At 44.9% G+C, this 19,857-nt stretch overlaps 3 protein-coding genes and 1 long non-coding RNA gene across 7 annotated transcripts in view; 3 read left to right on the top strand and 1 right to left on the bottom strand.

Moving 5' to 3' along the window:
- Positions 1-19,857, bottom strand: part of LOC132449584 (uncharacterized) — a 90,688-nt gene that overhangs the window by 52,308 nt on the left and 18,523 nt on the right. The window lies entirely within an intron of this gene.
- On the top strand, positions 1,230-8,130 carry LOC132449726 (snake venom vascular endothelial growth factor toxin-like). Of its 2 annotated transcripts, none has more exons than XM_060041524.1 (7): positions 1,230-1,536; positions 3,988-4,015; positions 4,483-4,679; positions 5,030-5,109; positions 5,216-5,245; positions 5,327-5,401; positions 7,752-8,130. In XM_060041524.1, the coding sequence occupies exons 1-6, from the start codon at positions 1,477-1,479 to the stop codon at positions 5,397-5,399; spliced, it is 468 nt and encodes a 155-aa protein (XP_059897507.1). In that variant the 5' UTR covers positions 1,230-1,476; the 3' UTR covers positions 5,400-5,401; positions 7,752-8,130. The 2 variants fall into 2 exon arrangements, with proteins under 2 accessions (XP_059897507.1, XP_059897506.1); XM_060041523.1 differs by having other exon boundaries at positions 1,232-1,536; positions 5,327-5,395.
- cipcb (CLOCK-interacting pacemaker b) lies at positions 8,383-14,075 on the top strand. Of its 3 annotated transcripts, none has more exons than XM_060041522.1 (4): positions 8,383-9,046; positions 9,613-9,780; positions 10,320-10,504; positions 10,903-14,075. In XM_060041522.1, the coding sequence occupies exons 2-4, from the start codon at positions 9,675-9,677 to the stop codon at positions 12,001-12,003; spliced, it is 1,392 nt and encodes a 463-aa protein (XP_059897505.1). In that variant the 5' UTR covers positions 8,383-9,046; positions 9,613-9,674; the 3' UTR covers positions 12,004-14,075. The 3 variants fall into 3 exon arrangements, with proteins under 3 accessions (XP_059897505.1, XP_059897504.1, XP_059897503.1); XM_060041521.1 differs by having other exon boundaries at positions 8,383-9,235; XM_060041520.1 differs by having other exon boundaries at positions 8,383-9,270.
- On the top strand, positions 15,185-19,031 carry znf410 (zinc finger protein 410). Its single transcript, XM_060041287.1, is given in 7 exon segments — positions 15,185-15,321; positions 15,705-15,783; positions 15,891-15,942; positions 16,337-16,466; positions 17,149-17,201; positions 17,204-17,339; positions 18,275-19,031. Coding segments are annotated over 5 exon segments (846 nt in total). The 5' UTR covers positions 15,185-15,321; positions 15,705-15,783; positions 15,891-15,909; the 3' UTR covers positions 18,769-19,031.

The following is a 19,857-nucleotide window of genomic DNA, read 5'->3' as shown; positions in this document are numbered from 1 at the left end:
CAATGTCGGAAAAAATAACTCATTTCAAATATGTTCTCATATATGCATGCTGCTGCAGCTCCAAACGCAGTGAAAACAATTAGAGCACTAATGATAATATTAGTAGTGCCCAATATTTCATAAACATTTAGCTGCGTATAAACAGGAGAAAGCCAGAGGAATGAGGAGGAACACACAGAGAGACAGGCCCTCTGCTCCGGTTACCAAAGCAGTTGAGAAGACGAATCGTTAAATCCGCGATCGCTTCGAGATCACCGCGAGCCACGGAGAGGTTGTGTGGGTAAACAACCCAATTGACCATAAACTAGCAGAAGGATACCAAATTTGGCACTGGAGGAGAATAATGGTGTTAATAGCATGGACCCGACCCCTTCGTCGCATATTAAATCATCTTATTCACTTAAGTGTGTTAAGTGCTCACACAGGCCACAGTGATAGCATCCCTGCATTCCCTAACAAGGAGCCGGAGGAACCCGAAGGGGGCTAGTGTTAAAGATGAACCGACGTCGCAGCTCCATTAGCCTAATCAAATTAGCCTGATAAACGGGTAAGGGCAAGCGTTTACAGAGTTTTTGTAGATGGGGTGGTGGGCCCCTGACTCTGACTACGGCTTCTGACCTGAGCACCAAAGCGAGCAAGATAAGGAAACAAATGAGCTGTATTATTCTGTTAGTGATATTGTACTTTATTCTATTCATTTCTGGAAAACTGCCTTCTGACATTGGATGTAATTTAATCGTATATGGGCCTAATGGGTGGAGGAATGGGACTGGGAGTAGAGAGAGAACGAGACTGGCAGACAGAGAAAAATAGATATATTTTATATAGGCCCTATATGATGAAAACTTTATTTCAGACTCAAGTCCATAAATAGCACAAGTAGCCTACAATACAAAAATATAAAAAGTCAGTTAATATACAAACATTTCAGCCAGTGCACCCTCAGGCTGGAGGTATAGCGAGCACAGCTCAGAGTGGGATTTACAAGTACCACAATGACACCATTCCGAGATTCCTCCAAACGTTTCATAAATTTAAACAATATATATATATATATATACTGTCTTTATATTTCTCTCTTTACCTCAAACTCTCTAATTAGAGAGTTTAATGAGGGGGAGAAATAGCCAGAAAAAGAGAGAGGGAGAGAGCGGTTGATGAGGGGAAGAAATAGCAAGAGAAAGAGAGAGGGAGAAATAGCAGGAGAAAGAGCGAGAGGGGGTGATGAGGGGGAGATATAGCAAGAGCGAACGAGAGAGAGCAAGAGATATGTGGGGGAGATAGCAAGAGAGAGAGAGAACAAGGGGAATCTCCCAAATCAGGAGTGGGGATTGGTTATAATAGTATCCCCACTCCCCAGATGTAGAGCTCGCCCATCCTCTAAGTTTCGCTCACCAGGCGACAACTCATTTTTTTGCGCTCTTTAATTGAAGTGCGAAGTTCGCGTTGACGCAGGCGACGGTTTCCCTTCGTAAAATGCAACCTTTCCGCGCTTCGCGTCTCCTGCTGATTCTGCTGATGCAGATACCTGTGCAGGTAAAACTTTCTCCCTAAGTTTCTAGATTGATCGATTGTTCAGTTGTTGGGTTGAAAAAGGAGGCTAAAATAAAAATAAGAAATAATGAAAAAAATAAACACTAAGGCATTCTGTTGTTGTTTTACAATAAAGTGTGGTATTGACTGTTCTTAATAATCCACTACTCCAATTACTGACCGTGATGGAAAATGACGGCCAGACCAAATCGATTTTGACGTTACGTTTACAAATATAGGCTATATATCAAACACAACGGCCTGCAGGGAAGCCATTGCAACTTTCTAGGGCATTCCTGTTGAAGAAAAAATTAAAAACCCGTTTAAATCCTATAGGCTACTCAGCATTCTGTGTATTTGTTGGGGATGTTGTTGATGTTGTTGTTGATGCTGTTGTTTTTGTTTTGTAGTTTCCCTGACATTAATTGGGATTGCACTAAGCCTCAATTAGTCTTTTATCTTTGGACAAGTAGCTTTGGATTAGTACTATTTAAAATAACAAATTGAAAATGCTAATGTCTTCCTGTCACTTAATTTATTTATATATTGATTCATTTATTTATCCTTCCATATTAGCGCCACGCCCTTTCAGGACCTCGTGTGTGTACACTGCGCTGCAGAGTATAATCAATCATGCACGAAGCCCAGCAGGGGCGGATGCAGCCTGTTACTTAGATCCAATTAGACATAACGAGGTCTACTTAACCACGTGCATATCTGAAATCGAAAGCCTGACTGTCTCCAATAGCGAGACTGAGTAAACTCTGCGGAGGCCTCATCAGGGCAGCTCTACAGCATCAATACATTTACAGCCTGCCACTGAAAAGAAAGTAGTGGTCCATGTCGGTAGAAAAAACCCAATGCAATGATTTTATATCATTCACATCGGTCTCGGTTTCTGGTCCATTGGGTGCAATGTGCACACAGTAGCAGTTATTACATTTGACCGTCGTTGCATATTTATCTTTTATGCCTATAGCCCCTGGAGGGATTAAACTAAAGACAGGGCTGTGATGGAAACACTGTTTAGGCTCCATTGAACCAGCGGGATTCGTGTTTGAACCGTGTTGCTGGGTGAGGTGGGCTTAGAAAGCCTGTAGTTACAAGCCTCTATCTATAGGGATGCATCTTTGGTGTTTATATTTAGCCCATGGTTCACGAATACTTTCTTGAGTGTTTTAAAGGTTTTAAGTTGATTTACATTACATAGGTCTTCATTGATTGATCGCTCCATACATCTAAGTGTGTATAATGTATGCTGGGATACCTGTACATTTGTATTGATGCATTGACATATTGTAGGTGGGATGTAGGCCTATTGATAGTCCACTAGAGAGAAGGGGAGGCTAATTCCAAGGCAGGTTCACCTCGAAATGCTTATAAATTAACACGCTGTTAAGTGTCAGCAGAGCGATAATCTATTCAGTGAAGAATTAACATCCGAGAATTAATTTGCAGTTAATTTATGTCAAGTTCCCCAGACAACGTGAGGCAGAATTTAACATTTGTCTTAATTAGAGACAGCGTGAGACAAAGCCAGAGGAGATGCCTGCTTAGCAGAGATTTGAAACCCAAGGAACTATATTATAGCCCCACTTCCGGCACCAACATGAATCATCACTGACAAAGGATTAAAAAACATTGAAAGAACGAGGTGAAACAGTGGGGGGGAGACAGAGAGCGTGCGGAGCGACAGTTGAGAAAGACTGCAGTGAAGAAAGGAACGGATTCTAGTTGTTTTTTTTCAATCTGAAAATAGCATTGTTCAAACTTTATTATTCCTGAGTTTGTTACAATGGACTCCCCTTGGGGGAATTGCACTTTTTAACCAATAATAGAATTGCTGTTCGACGAAAATCTCCAACCACACTCTCCGGAAGGGTGGTGAAAGCACATTTCGTTCCCAAGTTTTATTGGGTAACCTGTTTTGCAGTTTTTACTCAAATTGGATTAAAAAAACTACTTTTATTGAAATACTGCATACAAATATTTTTGGGTTGAGAAGACATTGCATCACTGTCTTGATGCAAGGTGAAATTTGAAGTGTTTCCCTGCCACTAGAGGGGGCTCTAGTCTTACGGTATTACTGAACAGCTTTAAATAACTTCTTTGCCACAAGGTATAATGCGGAGTAGCCAGTACAACGCATTACAAAATCGACCCTATGGTTACATTCCACGGTTGAGTGTCCCTGTTGGTGGATGGATTGGCAAACCAGTTTGACCAGACCACCATGGCTGGTTGATTGACGTATTTATCATCTGGGTGGACAATGCCACCTATGATGCTAAATAGGACCCCTTTAAATGTCAGTTTCATTAAAATGATTGGTCACCAATGACATTGTTTACAGCTGCCCCCTAACTTCATGGCTTATCATCATATGTCTGCAATAACAATTCACCTGTATATTCTAAATTAACATTTCCTATTCCCATATCATTATCTTTGCAGAGTTCACAGGCTGAACCCAATCCGAAGGGTGAGAGACACTTTCAACACAATGCATGCATGCACGGACACACAAACACACGCACACAAGCCCACACACACACACACACACACACACACACACACACACACACACACACACACACACACACACACACACAAGCAAACACACACACCCATGCACACAAACTCACACATATTCACACAAACACACACACCCAGCGCATACACATACACACACATAGGCAATTAGGCACCCACACGCACACACCCATTCACACAAACACACACGCTGCACACAAACACACACCACAGACATGCACACAAGCACACACACACAAACCCATGCACTCACACACACACACACACACACACATGCAAACCAACACACGCACACACACACACACACACACACACCACACACGTAAAACCACATAAACACAACACCTTCCTCCGATCTGACGATTTGTGACGGCTCCCACTCTGTCGGTGCTGCAGTGCTGTTCCTGGATCTGTGGAACCGCAGCTTGTGTCACCTGATGGAGCAGCTGGTGGAGGTGAGCCAGGAGCACCCGGCAACAGGGATGGGCTACATCTACCACCCCGCCTGCGTGCCACTCTGGAGGTGTGCCGGTTGCTGTAGCGACGAGAACCTGGAATGTCACCCCTTGGTCACTCAGAACACCACCATGCAGGTTTGGTCTCCGCCCATGTACTTCGTAATTATTGTTTTTATGGGCATTATCTTTTAATATATTTTTTTTATGGTGGTGCATGTAGATTTACGTTGTTATCGTGAAGTTTTGTTTTATTTGAGGGAATAACCGACGAACATCCTTAGTAATTAATTATCGTTTTGTAGCCTATTACACACTTGTGCATATTTCAACATTTAATTTCCCTCTTCAGATGAAATATAGCATTTGCTTCGAGAAATACGTGTGGATACAGGGTTGGTTCAAATAAAATGTTAATGATGATGACACTGGTGTTTCAGCTATAGCCACAGTGAAATTAAACCGATTTTATTAAATCTCCAACCCAGTTGTTGAGGATTTCTCCATCAGAGAAAAGCTGGCAGTATGTGGGTCTATCGTTTACCGAACACCTCCAATGTGAATGCAGGTGAGTCATTAAATTCAATGAGGTCACCTGTATACAGTAGATGAGATTCCAAAAAATGTGAAAACCAAACTCCCAACTGCTTTCCTTTTTTTTCCCACTTTTTTAGACCACGCAAGAAGAAACGACATGACGACAGGTGAGTCGACGCCCACTTACTTGGATGTTCTAGAACCTGTGTGCTCCAGCTGTTCAGCACTCTCACTCTATTGGTCCACAGCTACAGTCAATCAATCATGAATAGAAGCCGAGGAAGGAAGAAGCGAAAGAGAGCAAAGACCTGTGGCTGGTAAGAGTATTTATTGACCCATCCATCCATCCATCCATCCATCCATCCATCCATCCATCCATCCATCCATCCATCCATCCATCCATCTATAAATCCATCCATCCATCCATCCATCCATCCATCCATCCATCCATCCATCCATCCATCCATCCATCCATCCATCCATCCATCCATCCATCCATCTATAAATCCATCCCTCTACCCAGCCTTCTTTCAATCCCTCCCTCCCTCTGTCCATCCATCCATCCATCCATCCATCCATCCATCTATACATCCATCAATCTATACATCCATCCATCTAGGGTAGGACCGTGCTACCTATGGCTGTTCAACTCTCAGCCAAAAGGTTCCTGGGTTCGATCCCCAACGCAGCTTTGAAAATAAAGCGTCTGCGAAAACGACGAAACACTAGTATAGCGATGTCCAATCCATCCATCCATCTAACAGCCCAGAATAGGTTTCCCAGTCAACACGTGTCGGCACAGCTTGATCCCCAGCCCGAGGCAGCCTCTCACCGGTGAAACACGACACCGGCCGATTGATCCGTGCGGGGAAGGAGTAGGGAGAGCTCCACTCTGCAGCACCCTTCCCAGCCCGGAGGGGAACTCGATAGGCCGCGTTGTCGGACGCGGTATCGACAGAGTAGGCATTTGACACGCACACACACGCACAGGTCACGCCTCCGTGCGCATATAGAGGAGGCTGCGCGTCAAACGTTGACCTCTAAACTCGCTGATATGGACGGGTTGGGAATTTAAAATGATCAGTGCATGCAGGGCGACTGATATGGTTGTTGTTGTTGTTTTTGTTGTTGTTGTTGTTGTTGTAAACTGTTTTTAGTTTTTTTTTACTCGTACAAAGAGACAAGCATAAGATGCATAACAAGCACCGACAAACACAAAGTGCATGCATATTCAGTGAGTACATCAATATTTATCATACTTTCTGGTCCAAACGGTATGCGTGGATGCGCTTTAGCTGTGACTCTGAAACTCGTGCAGGGCTTTAAACCATCTTGCTCAAGGACCGCGAAGCAGTCATAGTCTCTCCAGTCCATTGATGACCTCCCTGACCCCCCCAAGGAAAAGCACATAGCAACAGCCACTAGCTAACCTATGGCCTAATGGCTGTTGGACACTGGGGACCAAATAGGCAGTAAAGATATTTCTGTGTGTATGTGAGTGTGTGTGTGTGTGTGTGTGCGTGTGTGTGTGTGAGTCTGTGTGTGTGTGTGTGTGTGTGTGTGTGTGTGTGTGTGTGTGTGTGTGTGTGTGTGTGTGTGTTTGTGAATGTTTGAGTGTGCGTGTGTGAGGTGTGTGAGTCTCTGTCCGTGTGTGTGTGTGTGTGTGTGTGTGTGTGTGTGCGCACCTGCGTCTGTGTGTATAGATGGTTCTGGGTGTGTGTGTGAGTCTGCGTTTGCGTGCACGTGTGTGTGCATGTGCATGTGTGTGACCTTGAGGCCATCTCTATCCCTTTCGTTTCAGAGCCGACCCTGTATGTAGGCGGTGACTCTGCTACCGTTCTCCCATCTGAAACCCTCCCACATCTGTGCGCAGTGAAACCGTTTTAATTGCTTCTGTATTTGGATACATGTCTCTTTACTTTACATTCCCGGAGCTATGTCCCCACGTGGGAAGGTCCTGTGTTCCACTGCCGTAGTGCCTTCAAGCGACAGACATTCTTATGGTCTGCGAGGGAGCTAGACGTCCCTATGGTCCTACCAAACACATTCCAGTGACACATGTATTAGTGATCGAGAGAAGGAGCTGTGGCTTTCTGGAAACATAACTAAAATATTCGTATTATTCACATACATCATTTGTATTACACTGTATATCACATCCATTCTAAAAAATCTTTAGAAATAATGTGATTAGGTCCATACTAGGGGTCAATACTACCGTTACTTTCAAATATTTTTTAAATAATTTATGATACTTCAGTTAAATTACAAAAAGTGTAACATTTGTTTTATAAGTAGAAATTGATATGGAACCATCAGAATTTTCCGATATCGTTCATCCTGTAGTCTCCGGTATCAACCACAGCATAGTGTTCAAAGTACATTAAGATTCAGTTCACATTGATTTTCAAACCAATCCTCTGAAAGCACTATTTGCTAGGCCCTGAGAGGAATCTCATCAACAGTTCAGTTCAGTGCAGGGACCGGAGATTCATCTCAGAACGGTGCTACGGAGCTACTCGTATAAGTGTGATACTGAAGATGACAGAAACCACAGTGCGGCTTATCCGACATGGGGAGAAGAGCGATTTCTGGTTTTTGCGTTGAACGGTTCTTGTTTTGGATGGACACTCTGTGTCTGAGATGGCCGCTCTGTGTCTGTGTCTTCATCAGGTGTCAGGAGGGGAACGAATAGCCCGTCTGCAGTCCTGGGGAACACAGGAATCGACCGGCCCGAGTCAGATTCATCACCTTATGTTTCTACTAATGCAAAAAAATATCTGTAAAGATTTCGTTCAACATTTCTTACGTTTTATCTCTGTTCCTTTAGATATTTCCACAGTTGTCACCGTAAAGCTTTTGTTTTACTGTATTTTTATTATTTCTAATGATGGTGTAGGCCTATGCCTTGATGGAAAATAATAAATTTCAAATGATGTGTGAGTAAAAACATAAACCCTTATGACCAATAGCCTACAGTTATTTGAGTTGACTGATAGCATTTAGAGGAACTAACAGGAGTTAAAAATAAACATAAATATGATGGCAGAAATCTTCCATTGGTCCGAAAACATGATTCCCCTATTATCCGTTATGTTGAGTTTCCTGTAATCTCCTGCATAGGTCACCTTATCAGTGTGACGCACTCTGTGACATAAATAACATGAAACTCACTTTTACATCTTCAGTCACATTTTTCCTGTTTGGTGCAAATCACAAATCACAAACAAGATGTGGGCAGATGATAAATAACGGTTTTCTATGTATACAATTGTTGGTTGTATACTTTAGTTAAGGCTTTATTTAAACTTAACATAGGCCTATCTTCATATACACCTAACTAAGTGAAGTGTTTAGCCTACATCAAATGAACTACGATTGACCTTTTCCCATGCAATGTGAGCTTATGCTTTTCACTATCCACACACGTGACAAGTATCAGAACATACTACGCCTGTTATGAACATATTTCACTGAAGAACAGCCAACGTGGGCCTCGGGCGCCCGACGTTTAGTTTCAGCACAGAGCCACACTATTATGTAATAATGTAATGCACGAGTACATTGTGATCGTAAGGGCCCCCGAATTCCCCGACGGTACATCGGAGATGCCTGTGCTCACAGGGTACACACACCTCTGTGTGCCTCTTCCAGCGAACACAATGTACTCATCTTGCCACACATACGACCGCGGTCACGTTTCTAGGCCTTGTGCCAGCTCGTCGGCCAATCAGGAACGAGGGAATCTAAAGAGGGCGGGTACGACGCGCCTAAAGAAAGCAGCGGTTCTACTACTACACCACAAGCCCCGCCCATTGTTTTCCAAATATGGCAAGATGAACTACAAAGCGTCTGGAGCACGGTGTGTTTCCTCCTGCGTTTCTGCGCCCGGAAACATTTTTTGACTGTGTTTTAGAGAGACAAATGAAAGCCACAGTCGCTTCTTGGTTCCAACGCCGTTACTAAAGGTAACATCGAGTCGGGTGCATCTCGGGTCGCGATCCGGTGTCACCCGTGGTGTGTGCTGAGGTTCTCGTGGACCGCGCCGCGGAACACCGAGTCCTAGTAGCTGAATGAGCGTGAGCACTGCTGGGATAACAAGGAAGAGAGGTTGGGACGGAAAGGTGTTCTCTTCTGCAACTTCCAAGTAGACATTGGTGTGTAGAACAACCCGTTACATTGGAAGGGCCTTGTAAGAGTTCCGACGTTTCCGTTTGAGCTGTTTTTGTTTTTGTTTGAACTTTTGCTATTCATCATTTAGATCCGATAATAGTGTGTAGGATGATAGCAAAAACTGTCAATGGAAGTTGAAATTAGACTGGGCAAATTAAGATACCTTTTTCTCCCCATGCATGTTTTTGTTTAAATGTACCAATATAACTTTTCTCATTCAAGGTCGCATTCTAATCTAAAAGTAATTGCATGGCATGTTTTTGCAACTGCTTGAGCAAACACAACAGCGTAGTCTGTGTCTTGGTATTCAAATTCCAGACTGACATGCAAAGATACCAACTCTGACCTGTTTTCCTATCAGGTGTAGCCGTGGGAAACACTGATGTATATCAGTGGTGACCTTTCAAGCGCGTAAAGCAGCAGATGAGCACAAGACGGAAGACGCAAAGCAACCACAGGGCCATCAACAAACTCCGAACCATGTCCGGTAGTTCCCGGGCGGAATCTGAAAGAGACTCGGGATTCTCCGGTATGTGTGGATCTGCTTCTTTAATGACTAATTCCGGGCGCAATACAAAACGCACTGCTGCTCACTGTGTACATTTTCAACTGCAGCTGTTAATAGAGCACTGTGTTTGTTCTATTGTCTATGTGATTGTCCTACTGATGTCTGACGTGCTATGTTCCTGTTATGTGCTGTATGTGAATGTGACGTGTGATGTTCCTTTTATATGTGCTGCAGAACAAGAACCTGCTGGAAATCAGCTTCATGCTGTTAATTTTTTAAATTGTAACGTTGAACCTTTTAATACTTTCCTGTATCATAAAAATAAAAATAAATACTACAGCATCAGACATCAAAACATTTCTGAACGATAACGTTTCTAAACACGCCAAGTCAACCCAGGGAATATCTGCATAAACCGTTTTATCGGTTTGGTCCACTTTTGCAAAGCATATAAACTATCAGCCCCTAGAGTCAGCTAATTGGGGAAAACTTTCATAGTGTGCAGGTTCAGGCAGCACAGATTGCTATAAGCTAACACTTTGCCACTTCCCGATGTGTAGATACGAGCTCGGAGCCAAACAGCACCAGGGGAACCACAGACTCTGAGGACTTGACTCATTGTGCCCCACAGCAAGGGGCAACGCTTGGGTCGGGCTCTGTGATCTCACAGCTGGCAGTGGTGGGAGGGTCATCCTACCCCAACATGTCTCCCATGATCATCATGAACAACGTCTTGCTCAAGCAGGTAGTCCTACAGCACAACGTCGTCCATAGACAAACCAGCTTTATGTACAATTATTTCTAATTTAATTGCTGCCTTGCTTTTAATCGGGATTGCGACTACACAGTGGTACATTCTTATGGAATAAATACATAATAATTTCATCAGAGGGATTATGTGTATCTTTCTGAAAATGGAAATAACTAATAACACGGTCCTAACTGCATGGGTCCAGTCTTTAATTAGTGATGCTAGTAATTATTAAAGGGATTTTTTTTTCTTTTTTTCAGAATATTTCATACAAAGTTTGAACCCACCCAGTGAGATCAGTGGGGCGCTGTGGGGACATTATCGAATTAATTAATTAATTAATTAATTAATTAGTTGATTAAATAATCTTTGTGTTTCTCTGGCCCTTGCAGTCTAGCGACCCCCCAAAGCCTCTGAAGCCCTGGGGCTTCAGGCCCGCGGTGGAGGGGGTCCTGCCGGTGGTCCCGCCCGCCCAGGTGGTCTTCATCCAACCGATGCTCTCCCACCCAACGCCCCCTCCCCATAAAGACCCCCACTCCTCCAGACACAGGTGCCCCAAGAAGTACCTCCCCGTCCTCAAGTCCTACCCCAGGATAGCCCCCCACCCCGGAGACAGCAGCTCCAGCTCCTTGGGTAGTACTGGCACTGCTTCTTCGTCGTCCGCCTCTTCCACGTCTTCGTCCTCCTCCTCTTCCTCAAGGTCAAAAAGAGGCACTAAAATGACCTCCGGCCACTGGGAGCACTCTCACCGAGGCAAGCGTCACCATCAGAAGAAGGAGAGCCAGTCTGGAGGTGGCGCTTCCCCGTCGGGGAGCACCGCTATCGCCCCTGCGTCCCCTAGTGCCCTATCACAGAAGCCCCTCCCCTCGGTGGAGAGCGAGCGACTCGCGCCGTCGGTGACCGTCCCCCCCTCCTCAGAGCCCAGGGAGTCGCCGCCGGTCGCCCCGACGACGCTCCAGAGGCGGACGTTGCCGGTCGCCACGACGACGCTCCAGACGCAGACGACGCAGGTCGCCACGACGACGCTCCAGACGCAGACGACGCAGGTCGCCACGACGACGCTCCAGACGCGGACGACGCAGGTCGCCACGACGACGCTCCAGACGCAGACGACGCTGGTCGCCCCGACGACGCCCCAGACGCAGACGTTGTTGACCAGCTGCGACCCGAGGCCCACGGGCCCGGGCGCCGACCCGGACCCCGAGACCAAGAGGATGCGCTTCTGCAACACGTACAACATCCTGAGCGAGTCGGGCCTGCTGGACATCACCCTGAAGACCAAGGAGCTGCAGCGGCAGAACCGGCACACGCAGGGCGAGCTGGACCGCCTCAAGGAGCACACGGAGCTCTTCATCCAGGCGCTGCTGAGCGGCGACCCCGGAGTCATCCTCAAGCTGCAGACCCGCCTGCAGGAAGAGGAGGAGGAGGAGGAGGAGGAGGAGGAAGAGGACCCAGAGAGAGGGGGAGACACCGGGGAGTGCGACGCCGCGTAGGACGACTAAGGATTAAGGGGGCTAGGGGGTAGTATTCCACTAGACAACATGAGAGAGTGCTTGGCTTCACAAGGGAAACAGCTGGACCGGAATAAATGTGTCCCGCGATCCAACACCCGCCCCGTGGCACCTCTGTATACCCCAGACCGCTGTGACCTACATATGGTCCGCCGCCCGCTGGCTGTTGGAGTGCCGGACGGCTGGAGCCCCTGTTCAAGCCTTGGCACCTCTAATTGTTCAAGTGAGGCCTGGAGGGTTTGTGTCGCGGGGACCAAAAGGGCAAAGAACACATGAGACTGCACTTATTTCGTCCGACATTGAGCATAGATATGGTGATTAGCATTGTGCTATTTCTAAAGGGTTGCCTGTGATCGTGACAAAGTAAGGTAATGCGTACTGTAAGATCGGTTTACTGTTGTCGATATGAAGCTCTCGTGTGCTAGTCATTGTAGCTTCCAGATGCATTCACCTGTTGACACCAAGACTTGTTTTGCAGGCCTAATCTTTTTGAAATGCCTCATTTCATTTTTATATAATTGATATGTACATTTTATATCGATCTCGCTGCTGTTTTCAGTGATGAGTCCAGCCCGTGCCTTAGTGACTGACTGAATGGGATCAGTGACGACTCCAACATCTCTAAACGAGAGCAATGTGTGCCTGATGTGTGTGACTATTTCATTGCTCTATTTTTGACAGTTAGAGTATTTTATGTGGTTAACTGACAATTTGGTGTATAACTAGAATTTTTTTCGTGTTAGGACGGCAGATGCAATACCAGAAAATGGAAACCAAAAAATATTCTTGAGCTCTGAACATACAGTCCAAGGGTTCCTCCATGTGAGAAAACGTTCAACAATTCATACAGGTCCATAGCTTATTTTATTCTTTCATTCATAGATCAATGGCGTGAATGAGAGTGTGATTCTACAATCTTTTTTTGAGGTTAGATTTTTGTTCCTGAAATGTAGCAACTTGTTTTAGTACTGTGTTTTTCCGGTTTTGAGTACATCTTAAAAATGCAAAGAGAATATAACTTCATGAGGAAATGGCTGCCAAGACAGACAGCTCCACTGTACTTTGATTTAAGAAATCGGGTTTCATTGCCTCACAACAAACATCCATCTGCAAAATGAACTAACCTCAGCTTTTTCTCACAAACAAAGGCTATACTTCCAGAAGGTTGCGGTGCCCTGGCTGAGATACATTTATTTTGTTATATTTCAGTATGTGAATTTATCATATCTTATTAACTGGAATAATGTGCAACGCTAATACAAGGAGGATGAACTGCCATAAGTGTGTCCATCCCCAAGCAACATCTTTATAGGTATTTGAAATACATACTGGGTCAGTAGAGTCTGCCAAACCCACAGCTACAAATTCGTAGATATTGAATTTTCTTTTGCGCTTTCACGAACAATGAATTTGTCTCGTTTTAGTTTAAAAGGCTGCGTAGCAACTAGGTCCTTAATGTCGTGGTAATAAAAGAAAGACAGGCTCTATCTTTCCTCTCTAACCCATGGGCTAGCATTTAGAATAGATTTACAATGATATAATATACAATGCTATACTATTAAGGGGTGCTTGGAGGTCTGAAGACCCGGTTTGAAACGGAAGATCTGTGTGAAGGATCATCATGCACATAAGAATTCCTCTAGCACGGACAATCATTTAATTAAACCCATTATAATCTAATGCAGATGCTCAATGGATACCCCTCATCCCCTCCCTGCTCCTGGAGGACATGTGACTAATCCTATGGACGAAAAGACATGAGCAGTAATTATTGGAATGGGACAAATAGATAATCAAGGTCATATGACCCTTCATAAGGCTTTATGTGGACAGTCGTTGCCATACATGAACTATTTTCAAGGTCTTTTTAAATTAATTTTGTGTGTTTGGATAACAAGGTTTTTTATGATATTTTGCAGTGCATATTATGCATTTTGGTTAATATGAATTGCTCTATAAAGACTATAAATAGTTAATTTTTCTATTTATTTTTCATTGTCTAAACTAATGCAATGTGTTTGTGCCTCGAATAAATGGTCTAGATAAACAACTCATTCATCCATAAGGATTGTGGCCTCACTTAAACGTTTTTGCTTTGTTTTTGGTTCATTAGATTTGATGAACCCTTCCTATTTATAATGTACTGTTACTAATGTACTGAAAATTATTTGATCTTGTTTACAGGAATTTCTTAGCTGTCCCCATACAATTCAAAGCCTTGTTTTATGAGTATGGCTGTCGAAGAGTCTACCAACTGATCTGCACAAGAGCCAGATACATTGCAGATTTCTGTTTGTCTACGCATTTTTTCTGTATACAATGTACCGTACATTCTTTACTATGAAAAGATGCTGTGTGTGTGTGTGTGTGTGTGTGTGTGTGTGTGTGTGTGTGTGTGTGTGTGTGTGTGTGTGTGTGTGTGTGTGTGTGTGTGTGTGTGTGTGTGTGTGTGTGTGTGTGTGTGTGTGTGTCGTGTGTGTGTGTGTGTGTGTGTGATTGTGTCTGTTTGTGTCTTTCTATCTGTCTGTGCCTACTACTACTTTCAACTCAATATGAAATATTTATTTCTGATATTCAGAGTAGGACACGAATAAAACTAAAGCATTTTATTACATACAGTACATCTGCAATATCTGTCATTGTGCGCTTGTATCAATCTCAACCATTCCGGTTGAATTTTAGCTTCATGAAGATGTTGAAGCTAGGGTACACTGTCTAGACTGTGAGGTGGGATCTCTTTTGATAAGCATTGGCAGACCTGGTTTATTTGTCTATTTTCAGTCTGCCTTTCTTGCCTTTAAATATCTAGAAATACAAGGTGTTGTGTCATTTTCATGGACACCGGCAGTCTAGTGATGGACAAAAGGAGCATTATTCCAAATACAATATTATGTACCAAATGTGGAGGTGACTTTTTTATTCTTTAATTTGACGGGTGATAAAAAATGTAATAGGAGTAGTGATGTAATTGTAGGATTACGAATTAAGCCCACACGAATTTTTGTTTTAAAGTATTATTATAATGTCATTCTCTGAATATTATAATTACTTAAGCAGGCAATGACACTCAAGCAATGCATGCATTTATAACAAAGGAGAGGCGTGTACATGTAAAGCCATACTCTCTTAAAGTTAATATAGTACTCACCACTAGATGGAAACAAAGTACCCCTTCGACCCGAATTATACACACACGGAAGTGGTATCAAATGTGGACCTTCAGGATCTCCGTAGAACAATTTTGGTCGACTGGTGTTTTGATAAATGTATGTTTTGTATGTTGAAGTTAAACAATTCAAGGTAAGCCGTCCACGCGTTATTTAATCTATTGATGGTATCGATCTAGACACTGATTTCACACGGGTTCGAAGCGAGGAGGTGTTGGTTCTAGTTCAGGTTTGGACAGCAGCAAGCTAACATCTTACCGGTGGGCTAACCACACTGGTGGGGCTGATATTCAACTAAAACCAGCTCTCTGGAGAGCGGAATCCAGCCTGCTCTGGACAGCTGACACTATGTTATGCGCGGTTTTTGAATGGCAATATCTCGACTCGAAACTAAGCATTAAGAGTGAGTTACTATACTGGTGAAATTACATAGTAACCATGTGTATTTATGTATATATAGGTCATTCGTTTATACATTTTAAAACTCACCGTGTGTTCTTCTTACTGTAACGTTAGACGAGACCCTGTACATCCCTCACACATGACCCACTGAGAAGCTATATCCAGAGCCATAACTCTGCAGGAGAAACTTGGGGTAAGGGTATTGTCTGCTGCGAGTTTGTTTGCCTTCCTCATACATAGTTTGGCTCAATGCATGTGTTGTGAATTGTCCCTGTTTTAATGGACGTCTTGTTCTTCTAGCTTTCACAAAGTGTGACCCATGCTTTCTGATGAGCTCGACTCCAAACCCGAGGTAAACTCGACGTTACTTTATTAACGTCACAACGATTACTTTTCGCGAGAATCCGTTGAATCCCTCTATGAACATTTAAGTACTGTGTAAGTTGTTCTGTAGCTATGAATAATTGGATCCTAGTTCTGATCTGACCCCATTGTTGATCTAAATATAAGGTCCATCCCACATTGTATGGACTCTATAAGCTCATTGTCTATGGAGGAGGTATAGTAGCCTCATTGGTATTCTGCTGTCGGTTTCTTCTCGAGCTTTGCTAGATAAATATAACTCCTGCCACGGATCACAATAATTTACCATAATGTTCTCTGTGGTCTGAACAAATCCTTCAGACCTTTCTGCAGTCGTTTCTGCTCTCTCTTAAGATGTGTGTTTTTCCCATCTCTTTGATCAGCTGCTGGTGCAGTTTGTACAGAACGCGTCCATCCCACTGGTTCAAGGTCTGGAGGACTCAGAATCCAAGCACTGCCTTTCCCTGTTGGCGCCCACTGAGGTCTCTCTGTGTGGCCCACTGGAGCTCACAGGTCAGCAGCCGGTCGTCTCCTCGGGCTAAAGCGCCGCGCTTTAGTCGGCTGCTGCTGTTGTTGTCCTGTAGTGCAGGTTCAGCATTCATTTGCTGTGTAACTCGACTAAACGTTAAGGCTGCAATGTGCAAGAGTTGCTGTTTCCGTGCCGGCTTCAGTCAAATTTGGAAGAAGAAAAAAAAAAAATGATGATGATGCTCCTCTCATCATCCCCTCCCTGAGAGAGAGAGAGAGAGAGAGAGAGAGAGAGAGAGAGAGAGGAGAGAGAGAGAGGAGAGAGAGAGAGAGAGAGAGAGAGAGAGAGAGAGAGAGAGAGAGAGAGAGAGAGAGAGAGAGAGAGAGAGAGAGAGAGAGAGAGAGAGAGAGAGAGAGAGAGAGAGAGAGGCAGGCGCTGGGATTCCTCTATGCTGCTGCAGAGTCTGAGCAATTAACCTAATCCCGTAGTTATGTGAGCGTCTACGTGACAGAATGTACTTTAGAGCACATCTCAAACCAATACCATTAGCATATTGTGCCACTAACTTTGATGTGTTTCTTTGATGTGATTAAGAGGTTGTTTCACAATGTTTACTTTTAATTAACACTTGAGTCGTACAAATCTCCTAATTGTGCGACATACGTGGCGGGTGTTTTAGAAAACTGCACATCGATAAAGTTTGACTCCCTCGACTTGTTGTTGCAGATGGCCGCCTCAGCCACGAACCCGTGCGGTCCCCCACGCTGTCCCGACTTCGGGACCGCGTCGGGGCAGGGTCCCTGGGGTCCATAGTCCCTTGGGGGTCCGGTCCCACGTCTCCCAGAGTCCCCCTCCCATCCTCCACGAGCTCCAGCAGTCGGACACCCCGTCCTACGTGCTGCTGAACCTCGCTAAAGGTTAGGGCACAGCCGACCGCCAAACATCCCCCTTCAGCTGACAGCGTCAGAGGCTGGGGGGGGGGGTTTGAGATGCCAAGATCAAGACGAGAAGGAGCAGGCTGGGGTTAGGCGACCTCTCAGTGACTGGCTCAAGCACACGCACACACACCTCTCTACCACAACGGGTGGGCGGCATGTATCTCAGGAGGAAGAGCGGGTTGGCTGGTAACTGCAAGGTTGCTAGTTCGATCCCCGGCTTGAGTGTCAAGGTGTGCCTGAGCTAGGCGCCTAACCCTAACTGCTCTGACGCGCAGGCTGTCGCCCTGGGTGTCTGATGCCGCCGTCGGTGTGCGAATGTGTGAATGAATGGGTGAATGCTAGGGCAATATTGTCAAGTGCTTTGGGTGGCCTCTGGTTACAAAAAAGCGTCATATAAATTACGGCTGAGCGATTTGGGGTAATAATCTAATTGCGATTATTTTGACCAATATTGCGATGGCGATTTAATGTGCGGTTTTTATAATTTATTAAGTTCCTCATGTTGTGTATTATCCTAAAAAATAAGTAAATCATTCTTTAGTATGACCAACTCAACATTGGAAGCAGTCAACATAAAAACTGCTCTTTCCTTAAGCCAGGCAGATTTATTTATATTATAAACTTCTTTATTTATTTTTACTTCTATTGAATTGTAAAATAAAAATAAATGAATCGTACTGATTTCCAGTACGAATAATAATGGCAACAAATCACTTTTTTTTTTTTTTATTAATCGCAGCCTTTGCGATTTGCATACCGCGTTCTATTACATCGCGATTTCGATTTGAATTCGATGAACCGTTCAGCCCTAATACAGACGCAGTCCGTTCATCAGTGGCCTCTAGAACCGTGCTCTGGTTCCAAGGCTTGACACTGATCTCGCTCCCTCCCTCGCTCCCTCCCCCCCCACCCAGGCCTCTCGGCCTCCTCCGAGCCGCTCATCTTCTCGGCGGACGGGGCGGGCGAGGAGGACGACGAGGGTGGTGTCGTCGGGGACTACGGCATTGACGGCAGCGCCCCCTGGTACCTGCGAGTGCAGGAGCTGGCCCACGACAGCCTGATCGCCGCCACGCGCGCCCAGCTGGCCCGGGACGCCAAGGCCAGCCAGGAGGCCAGGGCCGCCGACGTCTTTCACAGTAAGGACCTTTTGGCCCTTATCTCCTCCGCAGTTTTCTATCGTCACACCCTCTCCCACGTAGTTTTCTATAGAGGGTGGTGTCAGGTTCCTATGGTCCCACCTCCCCAACCTCCCCCTCATCATTTTCTACAGAGGGCAATATTAGGGTCACCTCCTCCCCCTGAAAGATTTCTAGAGATGGCGATATTGGGGTCCCACCCTCTCCCTGGTCGTTTTCTAGAGAGTCTGATATTGGGGTCCCACCCCACCCTCCTCCTCATAGTTTTCTAGAGAAGGGCGATATCGGGGTCCAACCGTCTACCTCGTAGTTTTCCAGAGAGGGCGATATAACGGTCCCGCCTTCCGCCTGATGGTTTTCTGGAGAAGGCCTTATCAAGGTCCCACCCCTCTCCCTCGTAGTTTTCTAGAGAAGGTGACGTCAGCGTCCCACCCTCCCCCCTCTTGGTCTTCTAGTGGGCGGGTGGCCGATAGTTGGTGTGTCTTTAAGTGAAATTAGGTTTCCTTAAACAGTAATGGCTCCTCGTTATCTGGGGTCGGGTCGGGGTCGGGGGGGGGGGGGGGGGGGGGGGGGCAGCAGCTCAAGTAGGGGGGCCCCAGACTTCCCTTTCCCGGGCCACATTGTTCCGCTACCGGTAATGCCCGTAATGGTAATGTTCTCCCACCTCGTTTCCTAGAGGTTTCAATGCCCTAACGTTTTCTAGAGTGGTTGATGCCAGTGTGCCCAAAGCATTAATACTATGCCAGTTTCTCTGTGTTTAATACCCCAGAATCCTGTACTTGGTATGTCATTGTTAAAAAGATTGGCATTGGTTTCACATCATTGAAGGACATTTGTTTTAACGAGGAAAAATCTTGAAAGCGTAATTTGACGCGAGTCATTGAGAATCTATCAACGTTAATATTCTGAAGTTAATATTTTACCTTTTTAATTCACTTCAAAGCGGCTGTGTGGTTTCATCCGTCATCCAACTGCAATATCTGACCACTTCAACACTGGAACAAATTGGGATATTAGGGTCCCACTCTATCCCTTTTAGTTTTCTAGAGAGGGTTATATAAGGTTCACCACTCATTGTTTTCTAGAGGGGGCGATGTAAGGGTCAAACCCTCCTTATAGTCTTCTAGAGAAGGCGGTTTTAGTGTGTCTTTAACTGAAATGAGGTCTCCTTAACAGTAATGCCTTTAATCGTAATGATCTCCCACATAGTTTCCTAGAGGTGGTGATATTTAAGGGAAATTAGATGTCTTTCCAATCCCCCAACGTTTTCTAGAGAGATTGATGCCAGTGTGCCCTGAGCGCTAATACTAAGTGAGTTTCTTTGTGTTTCATACCCAGAGTCCTGGAGTAAGTACGTCATT

This window comes from Gadus macrocephalus, chromosome 21 (genome assembly GCF_031168955.1).
Source record: "Gadus macrocephalus chromosome 21, ASM3116895v1".
Taxonomy (NCBI): domain Eukaryota; kingdom Metazoa; phylum Chordata; class Actinopteri; order Gadiformes; family Gadidae; genus Gadus; species Gadus macrocephalus.
This window is presented reverse-complemented; position numbering and strand designations above follow the sequence as displayed.

What these genes read in the sequence shown, in the direction of transcription:
- cipcb (XM_060041522.1), top strand. Translation starts at nt 9,675, where the DNA reads ATGAGCACAAGACGGAAGACGCAAAGCAACCACAGGGCCATCAACAAA. An exon ending in AAGAGACTCGGGATTCTCCG is followed by an intron (nt 9,781 to 10,319) that starts GTATGTGTGGAT and finishes CCCGATGTGTAG; the next exon opens with ATACGAGCTCGGAGCCAAAC. An exon ending in ACAACGTCTTGCTCAAGCAG is followed by an intron (nt 10,505 to 10,902) that starts GTAGTCCTACAG and finishes TGGCCCTTGCAG; the next exon opens with TCTAGCGACCCCCCAAAGCC.
- LOC132449726 (XM_060041523.1), top strand. Translation starts at nt 1,477, where the DNA reads ATGCAACCTTTCCGCGCTTCGCGTCTCCTGCTGATTCTGCTGATGCAG. An exon ending in GGCTGAACCCAATCCGAAGG is followed by an intron (nt 4,016 to 4,482) that starts GTGAGAGACACT and finishes TCGGTGCTGCAG; the next exon opens with TGCTGTTCCTGGATCTGTGG. An exon ending in AAGAAACGACATGACGACAG is followed by an intron (nt 5,246 to 5,326) that starts GTGAGTCGACGC and finishes ATTGGTCCACAG; the next exon opens with CTACAGTCAATCAATCATGA.